The 20,714-nt window shown below is 33.5% G+C and overlaps 1 protein-coding gene across 1 annotated transcript in view; it reads left to right on the forward strand.

Moving 5' to 3' along the window:
• LOC139086972 (serine-rich adhesin for platelets) overlaps positions 1-20,714 on the forward strand; it is a 64,436-nt gene that overhangs the window by 20,969 nt on the left and 22,753 nt on the right. The window contains exon 2 of the mRNA XM_070635637.1: positions 13,652-13,781. Coding sequence (XP_070491738.1) covers positions 13,652-13,781 — 130 coding nt within the window. The remainder of the gene's footprint in view (positions 1-13,651; positions 13,782-20,714) is intronic.

Consider the following 20,714-nt stretch of genomic DNA (forward strand, 5'->3'; position numbering starts at 1 on the left):
AATTTTCCTACAATTTCGTCCGTGCCTCCAAGAAGTAAATTATTACATACAATAAAGCTTTCCTCTCAACTTCCCCTACCTTCCTGAGCAAAAAAAAAATATACACATTAAAATAAATTTATTCTTGGTGATCTTATAAGTATACGGAAATACCAGGCAGTACAAGTGGGTGGTGAAGTCAAAAGGTATGCTGTATGACTTTAGGAGTGTGATGGAAGAAGTAAAAATGGTAAAAATGATAATTTCTTTATGAGAAGGAAGTGTGTGACGCGTCGTGCGCACATTTAAATGGCATAATTTGTAATAAATTTATTTGAAAATTTTCTCTTGCTTTAAAAGAATTACTTTATGGGCAATATAAAGAGTCAAATGGATGGAAAAAGTTTTAGATTGTGTGTGAATGACTTTGCGTTTTTTTAAGGCTCCTTTCTATGTCAGAAACATGGAGGGATGTCAAAGGAAAAAAAAGTTTTGAATTTAATTTATTAAAGTGATTCTTTAGAGTTTTGAAATAAAATTCTTTTCTTGGAAGTACCAAACTGTTATGGAAATTTAATTTGCTTTGAATAATATAAATGGTTCTATTGAGGTTGAATTTGATTAAATTTATAAGGCATAACGTGTTTTTTTTTGGACACCTCTTTATCATCTTATTAATGACAAGACGTAAAGTTGCCCTGATGGCATTGTGGAGGCTGACTTTGACCCATTATTAGGGCAGAACAAGTGTTTTCCTACAAAGAGCCGCCCGGGAATTGGTTAAATTTGATAGTTTTTTGATGCTTACATTCATATTCAAATGATGACTTCCTCATTCAAAGATGTAATAAGATTAAATTCTTAATAATTATCCCGAAAAGCACGCAACAAAGAAAATGCCGAAAATCCGCTCAGGTCGGCTTGATTCTGGATTATGGCTGGATTACATCGAATTTGGATTAACGCCATAGTCACACTTGCCTGGAACTAAATTTTTATCCATATCTACGCTGTGTGTTTTCCAGGTACCTGTTTGGACTCGCCTTTCATTGAGATGGATCTTGTATAATTTCAGCATGGTGCAGAACTGATTTCAAATTCACTTCGAAAACGCGGTTTGTGTCATGCCGATCGTGCATTTTTGCTGTTGTAGCCATGCAATTCGTTCTATATTTAGAGCGATAAAATGCGTTGAATACGTTCGAAATCTACGGTGACGATGCCTTCTTGTTGTTAATATGACATCACCGCTGTGCCCTAGCGAACACTGCTTACAGTTCGGGTGAGATTCGCGAGACATAAATTAGGGTTTTTTGCCCTTAATCATGTAATTATGAACAGTTGTAAATTTAAAAACTTTGTAATAATACTTACCTTAATGTAATTCGGACATGGTTGATATCTTAGGTTTCCGGAGTAGCCGGCTGTTTTAATCTAGTTTAAAGGGATGCAGTGGCTCAAATTCATTTTCTCCCGAAAGATCGGATAATCCTTACATGAAAAACGTCTTACTACGTGCCTGTTAACTATGACTGTATAATTGCTATAAAAAGTAAAATAAACGGCATGAAAATATAATTAATCAACTAAAGTAACGAGGGATGAATAAGTAGTCTACAAGTGAATTTTTTTGCGTATCGTAATAAATGAACAGTTCCTTCAAGTGCTCAAATAATTTGCATTAAACCACCCCCACACACACCTAAATGTACAGCAATTAATTAATGATTTTTCAATTAATTTTCTGCAGCACATAAAATTAGATTCATCATTTAACCTACTAATTGCTTAGATCATTAAAACCGTTTGTGTGTTTTTTTTTTCATGATTTACGAATAACAAGAGTGAGAAATAAAATCTCAAAAGCTGAAACTACGGGAGAAATTTTCCATCCCACCTCATGCCAGTGGCCACAACAAATATTTCATCTCTTAACAACCATTTTTCCATTTCCATCAGATTTATTTATTTTTTTTTTTCACCGACGTTATGCTATCGTTTATATTAATTGACATAATAAAAGATCAACTAACAAGCAAGTGAAGGAAACGGGAATAAGACAAACATTAAATTGACTTAATGAGTGGATCTTTTTTATCTTTATTTCTTTTAGAAGCTTTTCTTGTTATCGCTTTAAGGCTTTAGTGGGGATAAATGTGAATGTAAAATGGAATTTGACTGAATTTTAAGTGTTGGTTCAATATAGCGATAAGAGCTGTGCAATGAGCATTCTATTGATACTTACTTAGTCACTTACTTTGATGGTCGTACCGATCAACTGTGATCCATGGCCTCCCTCAGATGTCGCTTAAAACTGGTTCTATCGCCGGCTTCTATCTTCCAATTGCCAATACCAAATGCAATACGGTCTCCAACGACTTCTTCCTTCCAGGATTGATAAAGAAAGTTTAAGTGAGCATTTTGCCATGCTTCATATCAACCCAAGGTAGCTCAGGAGCTAAGAGCACTTGACATGTAATCAAGAGGGCTTGGGTTCGAGTCCCACTAGGGAAATTTTGCCGACAAATGTCAATTTTCTCTAGAACAGTAGTAGGCAACTTTTGGGTCGCAGTGCTGCTCTAGAACAAATTGCAACTCCAGAACCTCCAGAACCTTAGTTCCGATCAATCGCAGTGCCTCCAGCTTACAAGGCTAGGCTCTTCAAGCATTATATATATATATATATATGGTTCCGATCAAATTTGAAAGAATTGTAGAGTAGACAAGTTGATTGGCAAGCAGCAGTCAGCAGTAGCGCAATAACAAGCTTCAAACGCTATCCATAGATTCCCATAGAAGACCATAGATTACAGTTGATCTATAATACCAACAAAGTCAGTAACAACATCATTTGTTGGCCATTTGAGACCAAAACAATGCAAGAATAAAGTCACTTACTCAATGACAATGAATTGCTCCTCTGAGAATTCAACTTACTTTACAAACTGACTTCATAATCGAATCTCATCTTCGCAAATTTGGGCTAATAAGTAAAGAAATAGGAAAAGAAGAAAATGCAATAAATTATAAGACACCAGAGAGAAAGCGAAGAAAAGAAAAACTGTCGCAAAAAATTTCCTTCATACTGATACTTACGAAAATAACGATGGAAGAGAGAATATCAGTGGCAACTTTAGAAGCTAGATAGAAGATAATGAGGAGAATTAAGCACATCAAATTGAACGAGAAGAGCAAGCAAAAAATAGAATTTTTTCCCACGATATAGTTGAAATAAATATCACACAAGCAGAAGCAATAGTAACAACCATCGGTTGCCCCAAAGCCATTGCTAATCTTGTATTAAGTAGACATCAAGAGAAAATCGTGCGCTGAAATCAATGTTGTAATGATAACTTTTATTTTAATGGTAGCTTTCTTTTCTTTGTATCTAAATCTATATCCACCACTCCCTATTGGGGGGCGTTCGCTTGTTATGGTACACAAAAAGACCAATTTAAGATCCCCTCTTCACTCCCCGTTTAAGCTTCAGCATTATAGTGTGTTGCTAAACACAGGAATAGTGTTGTAGCTGGGGGAGAGACACAAGCTTGTAATACAGCCCTTGGCTGGAATTCACAAGGGTACATGCGTCTTTTTACTGGCATCAAAAACAATATTGCGTAGGACAGAAATGAAGGAATGCCAATAAAATGTCAAAACAGGGAATTTTGTAAAAACTTTGTGTCTAGAGACAAAAAACACTTTCCCACAACATAGTTTGAATGGGATTTTAACACACGTCCTCTTAATTACATGTCAAGTGCTCTTACTTACTGAGCTACTGGTAGTTGTTAAGAAGCATAGCAAAATGCTCACTTAAACTTACTTTACTTATGCAATATTCATTGTCCAGCTTTGGCAACATTTGACAAGACACCAGTGTGTCGCGATACACATGTTGTCCACCACAACCACTGATGTAAACTGCCACAACCCCAGCCCCCATCCTAATTACTAAAAAGCAAACGTAACAACTAAACAATCCCCAAGTCCATGTTTATGTATTTATGTACTTGGAAACAGAAAAATAGAATGAAAATGAAAGACAGTGGAATGAGTGAGAGAGATGAATGTGGCATAAAAAAAGATACCACACATAAATCAAATTAATGGCTTTCCACTAAATCTGTTCCAATTTATTTAAGTAGATAGAAAGATGAGAAAAAGCCCATTTTTTTGCTGTATACATATACACAAACTTTCGACATTGCTGACACATAAAGGAGAAATAAACATTTGGAAAATAAAATTTTTCATATGTGACACATCGACATTGAAAGGCACAACAATATCTTAATGTTTATTTGTAAAAATGGCAAAATTATCGCCATCGTGTGACTTTTGGTTGACCAAAGAATTTAGTCTTATTCGTGACTGTCTTTATGGCTGAGAATTTCTCTTCAGTGAATTTAGTTTCATTTCTCTTGTGTCAGTTCTATTTGCCACTGTTTGAGAATGTTTAAGAATTACGTAGCACTAAGGGCAGTGGTTGGCAACCGGTGTGCCCAGACACACTAGTGTCAAGGCTTACTGCTAATTTGGCTTACCATTGGCTTAAGGGTAAGGGAAAGTAGTGATTTTGTTACGGAATTCGAATTTTGGTTTTAAAAATCTATTTAAAAATGCAATTTTGACCATTCCATAATTTCTGAACATTCCCTTTACTGAAAATGGGGAAAAAGGCACGACGTAATTTTTTTTTTGTGATCTTTTTCTCCTATGAGATGGCAGAAAGTTACATCATCGGTCATTTATTTTTTTGCTGTCGGTTTTTTATGAGACTTTTCGATTTTTTATTTATTCAGTCACAGATCCTTACGGTAGCTTTTGTGAGATTTTATGTTTGATTTTTAGATTTTTTGTATAAACATAAAATTTATATCTTCATTAATTTTCGTTTGATGATATCGTGAACAGTAGAATGACACTTTGTTAAAGGTTACTTATAAAATGAACCATGAGCATTGAGGATGTATGATTCAATTCTTCATTGAGATTCAGAGCTGCGCTAGGACGTATAGTTGTTTAATGAGTGAGGGTGTGCCTGACCTCTGCTCTCTGGTTTTGATTAGGCTTATGATGGCATTACGGCGTGTTGCTTAATTCAACAAAAGACAAGTGAAAAGTTTCTAATGCCGAGTCTTGAATACTTGATCGCAGGCACGGTATTGCAATAATTAGTTACTGTAGTACTAAACCATTCCGCCTTAGAGCCACCTTGATTCAAGCTAGACTCAAATTTCATAAGAAGTCAAGTCCACTCGAGTCGACTTTTCAATACAAAATCTGATTTTACTTCAATATTCCGCTTTATTTTAGAAATAACATTTATTAAATTTGTACCTTAACTCCAAACCAAGAAGCACTTAACTCTTGTTTTCCTCAATTCTCCAATTTGTCACAAAAAATCAAAACCTCAAAAACATGTTGACTTGACTTTTTTACTTTTACGATCCACAATAAAAATGAAAATTGCAATCTTCAAAAATTCAAAACAAGTCTTTTCAAAACACACACGGAAAAATTCTACGAATAATCATTTCAAGGATCTAACTTCTTCTTTTTTTTGATGCCCTTTGATGTGACTGTTTTTGTGACTGTGTAAATGTACGAACTGGAGTATAAAATAAAAATAAAATAAAAAAACGAGAGAATCACACAGAAGGAGATAAAAAAAAAGTCTTCCTTCTGATGTCTTTTGAATCACAAATAAAATCACATAAAAGGATGTACACGCGCGAGTGGGTGAACTTTGAGATGCTCTTATGTAATTTTTTTCTACTTCTTATATTGCGAACATAAAAAGGGATATAATTTTCGAATTTATTGAACTTACATAAGCAAAAAGTGAGCTTGGGGGTTATTTGGAAATGATGTTTAAGTTAGAGACTCAATCGAATACTAGAACAACATCAAATAGCCGTTAGGGCACTGTCAGGCACTGCTATATTGTTTTATTGAAGGCAAAATGTCAAAATTGCATGAAATTGAATTGATGGACCAGAATCATAGCTAATTTTGGGTCATTGGGACGGCCAAAAATGTGATTTTCCGTAAAGTGGCCACATGACTAAAGCATCGATGCTCAACTTTTCTGGATCATTAACATCCCAAAGTCGTAGAAAAGTGTGGATCCAAGCTGGAAAAATTCTTCCATGTATTTCACTCAAATCAGCCACATCAACCAGTTATCCCAGCCTAAACACATTTTTCACTATGTTCTGAAAAGCATGGTTGCTGCAATCATTATTACCCAAAATAAGCATGGAGCTTCATGACAACAACTGGGTGTCGTCCTAGTGAATGCATTGTACTAATCGGGTGTTCTTTTCGGATGTTCAGCACTATCTTCCATTAATTTACCGCAGTCATCACGTTGCCTAGGCTTTCACGACAAAGGGAACAGAACGGGAATTTGCGAGTATATTACATGTACGTCCTTAAATCATGTGAGAACTTTAAATTTTAAAAGCCAAACAATGCCATCTGTACAAAGTTCATTTCACTTGACATCACTTACGCACAACCCCCTTATACAAACAATTCTCTTATCTACACACAATTATTCTTTTCTTTTATTCTCGTTCATTTCTCAAAGAATAAAAGTTTATTCATTTCCAATATCTTTGTGTATCATAGATTTATAAAGATTATTCTCATTTGGGATATTTTCACCCTCCGTTTTTTTCTTATTCTTGCTCATAGCTTAACATAAAAAATTAAATACTAAATTAATGATTTCCATGGAGGCATTTTGATCTTCTCTATCAGATTGAATTATCATGAATAGCAATTGCATATATACAGACTGACTATATGTTTCTATCGAAATGGGAATTAAATAATCAAGGTTGTTAAGTCAAGCGTGACTTATATTGAATGAGATTTGCTCAAGGAACAAAAAATCATTGGAATAGTAATGAGGAAATTGTTTTGGGTAAAAAATTATTCTGTGATGTGAAAAGGCTTTGAGGCTTTGAAGATTTGTATTGAACAATTTTTTCGTGGGAATTAAGGAAATGCCACATCAAGGCTTTAGAAGCTGTGAGATTGTGGATTTTTAAATTAATTGAAGTTTTAAATTGGTTTTGAATGATTCTGAGAATAAGACAATGGATGAAAATAATTGATTATTTTTGACTATTGATCCTTTTTGGGAATTATGGAATAAATAGCTTAAATACAGTATCAAGCTGTTATTATGAGAGTTTTCTTGGAAACCTTATTTACATCATCGCTACTCGGACCATTGTAGTATTTTTAAAAATGAGCAATTTTGAAGGGTTGAAGTCTAATAAGTGGGTTCCTAAAGGTTATTCATCATTCACAAAATTTGATGAAAAAGATTAGATTAATTTGATAATTGAGCTAATCAGTACACAGTTGAATATATTCTTTAGTATTAATCAAGTCCTATTTAATAATTAGTTCTTATTCATCCACTTTAAATCGTACGGCGTTAATAAAGTGATTAAACAGGTTTCTGTTCCTGGCCAGTCCTGTTTGCCTTATAATTCCTGTTCCTTATGTACAATACATACCCAAAAAGAAAAACATGTTCTCTTGTGCACCACTGCGTCTCCGTATGAATGGTAAGACAAGAAGTTTCCTTGATGGCACCGTGACGATTGTTTTTGACCCAATTTAACTGTTAACAGCATTGTGCAGCTCAGGATTTTGATTCTGAAAAAGGAAACTTTACCATATTTAGACCTGATTGTGGGGCGGCCACCTTGATATGAGGTAATTTGGATAGGATTGCTCATTCCTTTAATCATGGTGCACAATGGTGCACCAACGATGTACTTCGGTATGCATTGGTATTTTATCAACATCGCAATCAGTCTTTGGCTTCCCCAATCTACGATATTCTCTAGTATAACTAAGGAATACTCTAGAAACTGATTCCAGAACGATCACAAGTGTCGCAATCCAATTTAAAAATTTTCCACCAAAAATTACCCTCACCTTGAAAAAAACATTCAATGCTAATTTTAAGCTACCATAACATGGCATGTTATTTCCCAATTTAATGTAAAATCAAAAGAAAAAATCCTTTCCTCGAGGGTATTTGTAAAACAAATTCAAACGGTACTAATTTACATATTAATACAATTTTGTCGCTTGTTATACATTTAGCCTTAAACCTTATATGTCATTTCAATATCCAAAATACTTTAAGTATATTTTTGATTAAAGCATAAAAGAAGCTTTGCTGTAAACATCATTAAAAATTTAATTAATCAGAGTGTTTGCAGCATAAAAAATTCCATAAACAACAGAAGAAGAACTGTTCATGGCCAACAAAAAGTTTCACCCGCAACTAGAAAGTTCCTACTGTAGGTGCCAAAACAGAACAAAAACAAGCAAAGAAAATCTCGAAGAAAACTTTATTTTTATTTTTCCTCCTCACCCAAAAAAAATGCCAAGTTTTGGTGCCATGAAGTCTGTTTGTATAAACATATCAATGATGGCATTATTGCATTATAGCCAAAAGACAAGACGACAACGAACAAAGAATCTTGAGGCGAGAATATGAAGAGAGAAGAAAAAACATGAAAAATTTTTATATATTTTATCATAAAACAACAAAATATTTTCTTCTTACGGCGACAGGAGTCTCTCGGCTTCTTATCGACATTCTTACAAAATCACAAGAAAATTCTTCATCATCAAATAATGACGAATAAAGCAAGAGAAATATGAAAAATAATATATAAATGAATGTTTGAGGATTGAAGCATAAATTGGAATAAAAAATGATGACAAGATGTCTTGGGCTGGTGCCAGGGATGTGTTTGAGTGGAATTAGAATGCACCTTTAATCTAACATTGATTTTTGAGGTTATGTTCCGATGAAGTTAGTTCTAATTCGATACTTTTTGATCATCTCTCCTTTTTAAGAGCTGACAAAAGCTATATTTCTTCTAAATGATGAAAGTCATGAGTCAATTGGCTTGCAAGAACTTCTCATTTCTGTATTTCGTGATTAATAATTTTTAGGAGAACTAGTCTGAGGCTTGTCACTCGAAAACAGCGAAAACAGCGACAACGGTTCAGAAAGGGCATCTGAGTGTCTAACCATTAATACTGCGTCATATCGGTCACATGACGAACACGCTGTGCTGACCAAACATTAAATAATTTTCCAAAATTTGCTATTTGTTGCCTTTTGAAGAGAATGGATTCTCAATTCTGCACTAATGATTGAAATTTCGATATACTTTACCACACTTTGTGATTCTCAAATTCCCCAAACCAATCAAGCAGGGCTTAAATATGTCTAAAAGTATCAAAATTCCACCTGGGATCGAACCTTGGTATTTAGGATCGGTTGGTCGACACTCTAACAACCACGCCACTGCTACTGTATTGCTGATTGCTGATCTTTCGCTAACTGAGCCTCTAAAGTATGGGCTTCGGTAGATTTTTCTGAAATATCTTAAATGATTGTTTACCGGGAATTTCCGAAACACGAAATCAGGAATGTATAAGAACATTTGAAGCCTTTACTTCAAAAGATACTCAAAATTGAGACATAATCTATACCACCCATAAAATGTCCTCAAAATTCCTCCCTGTCTGCTGCTAATGTACTTTAGATGACAAATTATCGATTTTTTTTTATAATTTTACATCAATTTAAGCTAATAATAAAATGTAGATGAAATGTACATCCACAGCCACCCTCAAAAAAAAAAAATCTCAACCTCGTAGACGACATCTTACAATGAAGAGAGACATAAATTTTGATAGAAGATAATTTTTGGCATGACGACAAGCCATGAAGACATAAGTATGAGGAAGAGGTAGATCGATGGGTGTAAAGATACTGTCATAATGTTTCGTATTGCTTCATTAAATTTCTCGACATTATTCAATTTAGCCATTTTCAACTGCTACTGGCTTGATGCTGTTGTTTCTATGTCGATGTGAAAAGAAAAAGTTTTTCCGTTCGCCTTTTTTTGCTGCTGCTGCTGCTACTGTCGTATTGCGGAGTGATGAACAAGCAAGTTTAGGGATTGTTTTGGATGGAATTGATTTACGGAGAAATTTATAAATTATAGTGACTGAATGTGTGTTATGTAATGGAATTTAATGAATAAGTTTAAGCAAGGATATGGAAATTGTGGATTTTTCATTTGGATTCATTGAATAATCTGTGGAATTAGAGTTGATTCGAACTTTTCCGATCGGCACATACTCTAGTGTTATCCACAAATTAGCATATAATTAGAATCAATTAGGTGTCCACTTAGAATGTTAGAGTTCTCAATATCCCGAACTAGCAGCATAGTGCTGCCTACAGATGTTTTCTAAACGCGACAATGGATCCCCAGCCAAGGAAGTAAGTAAGTTAGTAAGATGTCCACTTAACAGTAGCTTTAAAGTGGCTGCTAATGCCAAGTTGTTTGATTGTAGCTTTTCTGTCCTCTTGGCTGCTATTTGGGTGACATTTTTGAACAGCAGAATGCGACGAACTGACTTTTTCGCCGTATAAATAGCTCAAAATCAGCCTTCACTGTGCAATCAGACCAACTTCACGTCTTACTGTCAATACAATGATTTAGGGTGGCCATAGCAAGCTTGTTGTGTTGTTCGGGATTTAAGTCTGTGACAAGCGAGCATAAACTCTTTAAATATAGAGATATAGCTCAATTACTTCCTTAATCTTCATTGCTTTTGTTCAAAAACTGTGAATAATTATTTTGACATGTCTGAAATGTTTAAGGATATATGGAAGTGATTAAGTTGTTAGAGATTAGAATGGTAAGTGAAAGATCTGCTTAATCAACATTTAAAGCTGCTCACAGTAGTTGAAAACTTCTAAACGGCTGTCAGATGAAGACTTATGTCACTAAGCATCAACATGCTTAGGATTGTGAAGCATCCAAGCAAGAATTACATTTTTCAATGAGCTATGCATGGAAGTACCTAAATTTCCAATATTAAACATAAATCTTTGCAAGTCTACAACCTTCAACATCCAACAGCCATGCTAATTTACAAAGTATCAAGCACTTGACACTTCAATCAATCCGCAACACAACTGACAGCCATTTTTTATCTCACAAATCCAATCGCACTCTGCCTGAAAAGACGTCAAAAAGTTCTTTGATTTTCATCATTCAACACTTTTCCATCCTTTTTTTTCCTTTATTTTTCAATTCATTCCGATCCGATAATAAAGAATCTTTCAACTGAAAAGTTTTGAGGCACAAAAAAAAGGAGTAATCAATAAAAATGTGCTGTCAATGTATGTTCAGTACTAGCAATGTACAAATTGAAAGCATCATTAGGGAAATGAACGTATGGTATCTACATCAGCATATGTATCATACCTTCATATACCTCATCTAAAACCGTACACATAGTATGAAGCAATAACACTCACTAGATAGCATTGGCATGACGAAGGAGAAAAAAAAGAAAGCAGGAACAAGAAGAAATTGAAGGAGTGAAAAAAAAGTTATTTTGCAAAACTGTGTCATGATGTGCCAATTATATCCACTTTCACCTCAGCGATATCGTGTGATTTGAACATGCTCATGTTCACATAAAATATATAGGCGAGAAAAATATAAAAAACTTTGTAGCTTATTACTTATTGCCGTGCTATATTCATGTATGTCACAAATTTTACAATGTTCATGACTACATTTTGCTCATTTTGAAAGGGAATTTTTTTTATCCATGATGGAAAAATGTTCGAACATGTAAATATTGAATGGGTAGATGTGAAATAAGCTTATTAGAGTCTGATGATATGAAATAGCATTTTATGGAATTTTATGTTGCTTAATGGTATGATGTCGTTGGTTTTCTATGTAAATATGTGGACTTTTTGGACTATGGTGCAATATTATGTGTTAAAATTCAATGAAGTGGGATGCGATGTGTTTTAGCTTTTTGGAAATGTCAAAATATTGTTTAAAAGCTGTCGGACAGTAAATGTTGGGTTTCATTTAGTTATGCATATAAACAATTGACATAGGTCGTTTGCTTGATATCGTAAATGAGGAAATATTTGAATATTGTTTAAAAACTGTGAACTAATGAACTGTTTCGAGTGGGAATTGATCCCGCGCATTGGCAATTACCAATCAACTACTCTCATCACTAAGCTATCTATGGATCCAAGGAAGCATTTTGCAACTGGATTGTTAGCAGTTAAGTGCCTAACTGGTCAAATAGGTAAGGTGCTTGGCTCAAATTTAGTATGCAACCCGAAAGCCGTGAGTTCAAATCTAGCCATATCCAAATTTGTCCTTTTTCGAAAGTTTCGATACTTCGACTGTTTAATGTAAGAAATCATGTCATGATTGGGTCTCCTTTTAAACGGTTTATTATTGAGAATTCAGAATTAGGGGAGAAACAGAAAAATAATATTCAACCCTAGCAGGTGAAGTACATGCTCACATGGTGCCGTAATGCCATCACGGAACTATGAAAGCAAGCTCCTTGTATGTTAGGGCTAAATACATATGACACTTTGCTATATAGTCGAGTAGCTCTCAAAAGTTCATTGAGAGGAGTATGCAAAAGTAAATCATATGATGTGGGTTTGAATCCTACACACGAAATTCATTGCTCATATCAATTCTCAATTATTCACTCAATTTCACATCAAATTTAAAGTCATCTTTCGAAAGCCAAGTCTATCACTAGGCTCGGTATAATCTAGGCAACTTAAGACATTCAAATCCTTAATCTAAATCTATTTAAACTTTTAATTGTCACCAAAGGCAAGAAATCTTCAAAATAAATCCTTAATACGGAATAATCAAACTTAATTCCATAGAAACTCTATAGCAACTCAACCTGAGACACTGTATCTTGTTATAAATAAAAGCAAGTTACTAAGCGACTCCTTAATCATCAATCTCTGATTTAAAATGATAATTGAATCTAATGCGACGAACACAGAAATTAAATTTTAATTAAAAATTGCCTTCTGAGAAAAATTAAATACAAGTCACCGCTTTTAATTGGAATTAGGTTTTCAAACATCTTGAGGGTACATGAAAGAGAGAATATGTATTTTGTGGATTTGTTGGAAATTGAGGAGTGAATGTTTTAAAATTAATTGAATGAAGCTTTAGATTGTATGGAGCAGTACAATGTAGCAAATTGTATTTTTTGGTAAAAATGTGTTGGAATCAATTTGAAATCAGTCGTCTTAGTTCTTGGTGCTGTTACAGTAATTTTGTGTAGTACTGTTGATATGGCAACTCAGGCGTGTCCTACTGTAGCTACTGTAGCCAAGTTCCAGAGACGGAGCACCTATTGGTCTATGTCTTGTTGTGATTTTTGACAATATGACAAATATTGACTCATCAGCACTGATTTTTTTCATATAAGTAGGCTTCAAATGCCATTAAAAGTACCCTACATTATACTCAAATCTCAAATTTTAATAATAACCTTACTTTCTGATATTAATTGATAGTTTTAAATTCCAATAAATGAAGTGATTTTTTATTAAAATATTTACTACCAAGCAATGCCACCTGCATTCACACATTCTCTTATTTCTACCTCTCATTTTTCATTTTTATAACTTTCCATTATCATATTGCATGCATCGAATTTAATATTCAGTACAATATAAAGTCATATGAATTTATAAAAAAAATAATTTGATGAATATTTCATACTCTTTTATTTATAGGTCAATATTAGCAACACGTGGACATTACCGCAGGCTGGTTTTAATGTATTCTATCGTTATTTCCGTGATAAAATATCGTGGTTTGAAGCTGATGCCGTTTGTCAATTTCATCATGCTAATTTAGTGACAGGTAGGTTTTCTCCCCATTAATTAACCTATTGATCCCATTTCCCACGACATTATAATAAAAAGAAATGAAAAAAAACTATTCAATTTCATCTAATTAAGTCACTGTCCACATAATGGTTGAAAAAAAAAGACAAGAGACACATTCCATACCGTCATTCTATATCCATTTGAGCTCTATTCTGTTGATGTCACAATCCGGAAAATGCTTTTAGTTTAATTGGCCTGTCAGTTTCCGTCGGGGCATATACACACAAAAAAAAATATATATAAATTCGAGACGTGAAAAGGAAGAGAAAAAACGACGAATTGTATTGAGCACATTAAAATGTCATTAAAAGAGTATATTCTATTTTTTATTGCCTTTTTTTTCGTTCCTTTTTAATTTTTATTTATGTCTTGTCCTTTACGGGGTAGAAAATTGAAATATGTTTTGAAATTTTTATAGAGTCACTTGAGATTTTAGGCTTATTAAATTGAAGTTTAAGATGATTTAGGCAGGTTTGGGATTGGAAGGAGTCTAGAAGACATTTCAAAGTCTGAAAGAGTAAGAATCAAGATTGCAGAACTGACAATTCACCTTAAACAGGACTAATGAGGCAAATTTCATAGTTTGCCTTTAGTTTTTAGGGAACCCTGCAAGTTAACCACACGTGATACAGTAAACCTGTCAGTATAGCGACGCTTTGGTGTCTATATTACGCTGATCAGTCACATTTGATCAATTTTGATCGTGTTTGATGATTTCCACTCATTAATCTGGGGCATGCTTTTAAACCTCTATTAAAATGTGGTGCCTGAACGGAGAGATATTTGGGGTATTGAGCCATAAATAGGCGAATCTACTAATTCCAGAATTAGGACTCTATGGCAGAGTGACTAGGTAACAGACCGAAAATCTGTATCAATCTTTTATGAGTACGAAGGTTCAACTCCCACCAGAGTCGTCCATACACTCAATCATTGTATGACGTGTTGTCGATTTGACAAAGATTTGCAAAATGCTCTAGACGTTACAAAAGCATATCCACAGCTTAAAACGAATTATCCCTTAAAAAATGAGTGAAATCAATCTCTTAAATATTGCTTGAATCCTTGAAATCATCTAAAAATTACCTAGAATTACATACTTATGGAACAAAGCACACCCAAAAATAACTAACACAGCTCTTTAAAATCATATCAAATTTTCAAATCTGTCACACTAACCCAGCATTTTAAAAAATCCTAGCATCGTTTCCATCAGATAATCCCCCCTATTATTTAAAGCTCAACCTTTTTGATATGCTGATTAATAGCCATTCATCCATTGTTTTTCACAAACAACAAAAAAATGGTCAAGGTTAGAGACAAAAGAGAAGTTCCTTTATTTTCGTTGATGATTACTGGCTTAAAGAACAATAAATATCAAGTTTGCTTATATCTCCTTCCGCCCATCTACATGGCATTAAGTATAAAATTGTAATGTTGAGCTTTTGCCTTGTTTGTTTGTTCTTAACTCATGAATAATCAAAAAAACGACGGTGAAAAATATTTTACAACTTTCAAACAGAAATAAGGAGGAATATAATAGTTAAGGAAGAAACTACAAGTTGAACCTTAATCATAAATAGGATATGAATGTATGTAATTCATCTACTGCTGAAGCTTTTATGCTTATGCATGTAATAAAAAATTTAATAGGAATATGAGAGAAAATATGTGAAACCATAAAAAAAAGTATTCTAGTAAAGGATGTGAGATGTGAATACATTTATGATTCATAATAGTTGTAGCTTCCTTTCGGAATGGTGAGTTGAGAAATTTAAAATTCATAAACATGAATATTAATGATGTTAGATGTAAAACAGAAATAAGATAGTTTTGAGGAGTCGTCTGTGCTTTTGAGTATTATGAGCGCAGTTTCTTGAGGAATGATTACTTTATGGATGAAAGCATATAAAAAAGGCAATAAGAAGTTTTAGTTTGAATTCAAAGGTGGAAGATACCCTGAAAAATTCTAGTTTCCCAAGTGTTATGAGAGTGAGGCCAGAAGATATAGTTTGGTGTACAAACCCCTGTAGATACAGAATATCTCTACCATGTCCATCATCAATGTCTTAATCACATTCTTGTTGCCATACTTTTCTTGTGCGATTCATCATGATGATGTTAAGACCGACATCATTTGACCATCATCAAAACGTCATTGCCAATGCATTTAAAATGTCATGTTCATGATCTGTCACTCGGGATAGTTAACCATAGATTACATATACAGTCTACAAATTACTTTCCCGAGTAGTTACTTACTAATTAGAGTTCGTCGAAAGTTAAATCTGTCGTTAGGTGACTTCTGCCAATTTTTTAATTCCCAGCACTTTTGCACCGTTGCTCACACTGCCGAGTAGTCCACGTAGGTTAGTCGATCCAAAATCCGGATTTAAACCGAACCCGGCAACAAGTCAGACTCACAATTAAGTATCGTCAGTTGAACTATTCGAGACTGTCCGAGAATATTACCATACAGCATTAAAGCTGACCGGAGCTGACCAAGCAAAAGTTCCGGCTTCCAAAAAAGTCAACAAAATATTAATCAACTCAAGTTTACCACAAACAATATAAACTGTCAGATAAACTTCGATCCACACAATTCCCTCCCATTAAAATTATCTCCCACAAAAGGTTAAGCTCCCTAAACAATCAAATTTTGATACTTTAAAGGGTGATTAACAAAAACAACATTAAATTTTATCTACATAAATTATTAATGTATATAAACATGTGGGTGATTATAAGAATAATGTGGTTATATCATAGTGAGTATAAACATCCCTTCTAATAATCCACAATGAACAGCTTTTCCTTTCCATTCTTCATATCCAAAATGTTTGTTAAAAGGAAATACGAAAGGCTGGTAAATAATAGAAATATGAAGGAACTTACTGATATTTTTGATTTCAATTTACATCCTCAAAACCCTTGTGCAGGCACACAACAAGCTCAATTTTTTGTGTATGAATTGATTACTTTTAATTAGATTTTCTGTTAATGGATTTTCAACATACAAGCAGATTTATCTTAAAATTTAATTAAATTCCAATGTTTTTTCTGTAAAGTTAATCAAAAAAATGTTTGCTGTTGGATGTTAGCTTAGATTCTGTGCGTTGAGTGTATTTTAATAATGCTGCACATAAAAAAAATATTTTGTAAAAGCACCAAAATTTGCTTAATTTGAATTTCATGGTGATGAGCTTGTATCATGAAGCAAAATTGAATTTTGATAATGTAATTTTTGTGATCGTATACGAATAGCTATGGCAGGATGGAAATTATCTGGGAAGTTGTTGTCTTATTTTGGAGCTATATTAATATATGTAATGAATGTCGGCACCATTTGACCTTTTTAGTAGGAAAAATGTATTAAAAATTAATATACAGCTTATTTAATTTGTATCTTAGATGATATTGGATAACGAAGCAATTGACTCATGAGAGTTTAAGTGAGGTATCAAATATTTTTAGCAATCGAAGACTTAACGTCACCTTGTTTGTGATTTTGCGCTGTTGATACTATATGACACTCCTAGTCAGAGGGCAACTTGAGCGACACAATACGGCGAACCGCATGGATCAAAGTCAGCCGTTACGATGCCGCCAGGGAAACTTTACGTATTATCGTTCGCATGACGACTTAGCAGTGTTCAAGCGAATACGTTGAGTTGTTTTTATCTGAATTAAGCTATTTCGAAATTTTCCTGATCATTTGAACTGTGACTTGACATATTAAGAGTCACATTGTGTCACATTTTGCTAAAATGATTGGTAAGCCCTAGCAGACAAAGAGCGTACTCTCAATAACAGAGGATCCTGAGAGCAATACTCACGAACATACTTATATAGTTGTTATCTAGTATATTTAAGACCAGTACGCTCTGGAATAACTTGAGCAAACTCTTTGTCTATTAAGCAAATATAATAAGCTCAAAATTTCACATTAGGCTATTACAAATAATGCTTTTAAACATAACAATCATTCTCTCCTTTTCATGCTCTTAATAATTGTTATTGTTTCTCTTTATAAACCACTTCAAACTTCTCAACAATATTTCATAATGAATTAATTTAATAATTTTTCATATCATATCAGTATGACACATCAAATAAAGTTTGAAATCTATTCAAATTAGGGTTTCTGAAAAACGGCATTTTTAAAAAACGGCCGTTTCCGTTTTTTTCCGAAAAACGGCCGTTAACGGGTCCGTTTTTTTATTGGTAGCGAAACAATACGTAGAAGTCCTTTTTGATTTGTACATGAAAAATTTACTTCTAAAAGTGTTCCGCAGGCCAAAAAATTGACGATTATTAATTTTCTTAGTTTAAATTATTAATTAAAAAATATTTTTTCAAGACAAAAAATTAATTAAATTTTTGAAAAATTTCAAAAAAATTCAAAAATTTCTGAAAAAAGTCATATAAAGAAACGGAAAAACGGCTACCAAAAAAACGGCCGTTTTCCGTTTTTATTTTTCCAAAAAAAACGGCCCATTTTCCGTTTTCGTTAACGGCATCAGAAACCCTAATTCAAATTGTGTAAATTTGATTGATTTAAATGTATTTTAAATCTATTCAAACATTGTCTGATGCATCAATTTATCTAAATGGTATCTTACAATTTTGAAATGTTTCAAATGGTAAAGCTTTTTGAAATTTTGATGTAAGATGAATATAGGCATTGATTTGAAGAGGAAAATTGCAATTTTCAGGAAAATGTCCACCTTTAAGATGCAAATGGTCGTTTTGTTCTCAAATTTTGCCATTTTTTGATGACCAGAGCTGTGCGGTAATGACCCTTCGTGTGTCCTAGTCACTGACTCTTGGCTTGGATAGGATATACCAAAATATAGTATAGTAAAAGACGGATCACCAATAGATGATAATTCTAGCCATCCTCCCCATATCTAATTCCTCAAAAATGATAAAACAAACACAAAACTAAACTTTCCATAATTTTAATTCCTATAAATTGATTTATTTCTATAAAACATACTAAAATCCCCTAAATTCAACATTTACTGAATCGTACACACAAAGCCTTGGAATAAATGCAAATTTATTTACTTCAAAATGCTTTTTATTTGCAATTAAAATCAATTCAAATCAATTTAAATTTTTTTGTTCAATACGATACGGATTTGTGTGCTTTGAGGTTAACCTTAAATAAGAATCAATGTGATATTATGTATTAAATTTTAAATGTATCAATTTTGGAATTTTAAATTGACTATTTGGAATAAATGGGGTAAAATTGTTTAATGGTTGAGATTTTCTGGTTTGGATATTGATTATATAATTTTTGGGAAAGTTTTCATAATTTTCGAGGAATTTTTGTGGAATGGGAAGGATCCTGAATAGCACAAGTCGGATAATCAATGCAAAATCTGATACCAAATTGACGTGACTCTGACATGAATCCGAATTTAAACCGATTTTTAGGTTATGACCCCAAAACCTTCCTAGAAACACTTCTAAATCCACTTAGCAGCATTTCTCTTAAAACTTGATGCTTCCCAATTTTTCACAGCATCGAAACACATCCTAACTCACCCTGACCCTGTCGATACCATTTCAATAAATAACATCCACATGAGAATCATATATTGCTCATTACATCATTCATAATAATTAATGAGAAGTAATTCATTGTCAAATTGGATCGTTTATTTTTGTTTTGTTGCTGACCGATTCTCATGGCATTTGCGTGTAATGTGACTAATTAATCATTTTCAAGAAGAAATGAAGGTGCTATAATAATTCATTAATAGATTATTTTTATTAAAGTGATATCTGCCACAAAAAATTATGTTTAGTAAAATAACAGGCAGTTCACATGAATAGCAGGAATTGGTTAATCGATCAAAAATACGATTGCAGGTTGGCATGGTATCGCATGACTTGGTACACATGCATGTCTGATGTCAGAGTCAAGCTTGCCTGGGGTAAGAGTCACGCTGGTCTGGAGTAAGAGTCACGCTTGTCTGGGGTAAGAGTCACACTTGCCTGGGGTAAGATTCATGCTTGCTTAGGGTAAGAATCACGTCTAACTCGTCTAATGCACCAATTCATCCAGTATAGAATATTGTCAATATAACAAGGACTACCTCAATCCTTACAATATTCAATCCATTCCGTTCCTAACTCAACAGTCAGTAGATTCTCTTTAAATCCACCTTCTCGTATACCTTTAAGATTCTCGCTACTAACCCAGTAAGATGTTGATCCATCCTCTCTCAAATATACACACACTGTGACTACCTTTTTCAATTTTCAAAGAAAAGATCATCCGTATAAAAAAAATATCATAAAAAAGACAACAGAAGTTTGAAAGATAATGCTTCAAGCATTATCCCAGCATATTTTTTTCATTCACATCCTTATTGAAAAAAATTTTCGACATTAGCCCGAAAAAAATAGCAAGCGAAGGACGGAAATATGAAAAGTAGAAATAAACAATGAGATGAGCACTTCCACTTGCTACCTTTTTATCTTACAGAACGTTACAAAAGTTGTCTCAAATGGTTACAAATGCACATAACAGAACCAATATTGTCCTTTTTTAATTTTATTATTCCATTTTCATGAGCACGATGCTAATGTTGTTGTTTTTTGTCTAACTTCTTCATCCACTTGCTTCCTTGTTTTTATCCACTGAAGTTATTTTGGGTTTTTAGAAGAAAATGTTTGATTAAGTTTTTGTTTATGGTGAGATATGAAGGAGTTTTAAGCTGTAAATTTATAAAATTTAGTCAAAATTTGGATATGAAGTAGATATTAAGGAAGGTTGAAGGTTAAGGCAAGGTTAAGGAGATTCTTGAGCAGTGATGAGCAACTTATATGCCGCGACACACTAGGGTTTCGAAAAAATTTATTTAAAATGCCATGAATCATATGTAGTGTG

Source organism: Chironomus tepperi, unplaced genomic scaffold, assembly GCF_022539635.2.
Source record: "Chironomus tepperi strain 1889 unplaced genomic scaffold, CSIRO-AGI_Ctep_v1 contig_93, whole genome shotgun sequence".
NCBI lineage: Eukaryota > Metazoa > Arthropoda > Insecta > Diptera > Chironomidae > Chironomus > Chironomus tepperi.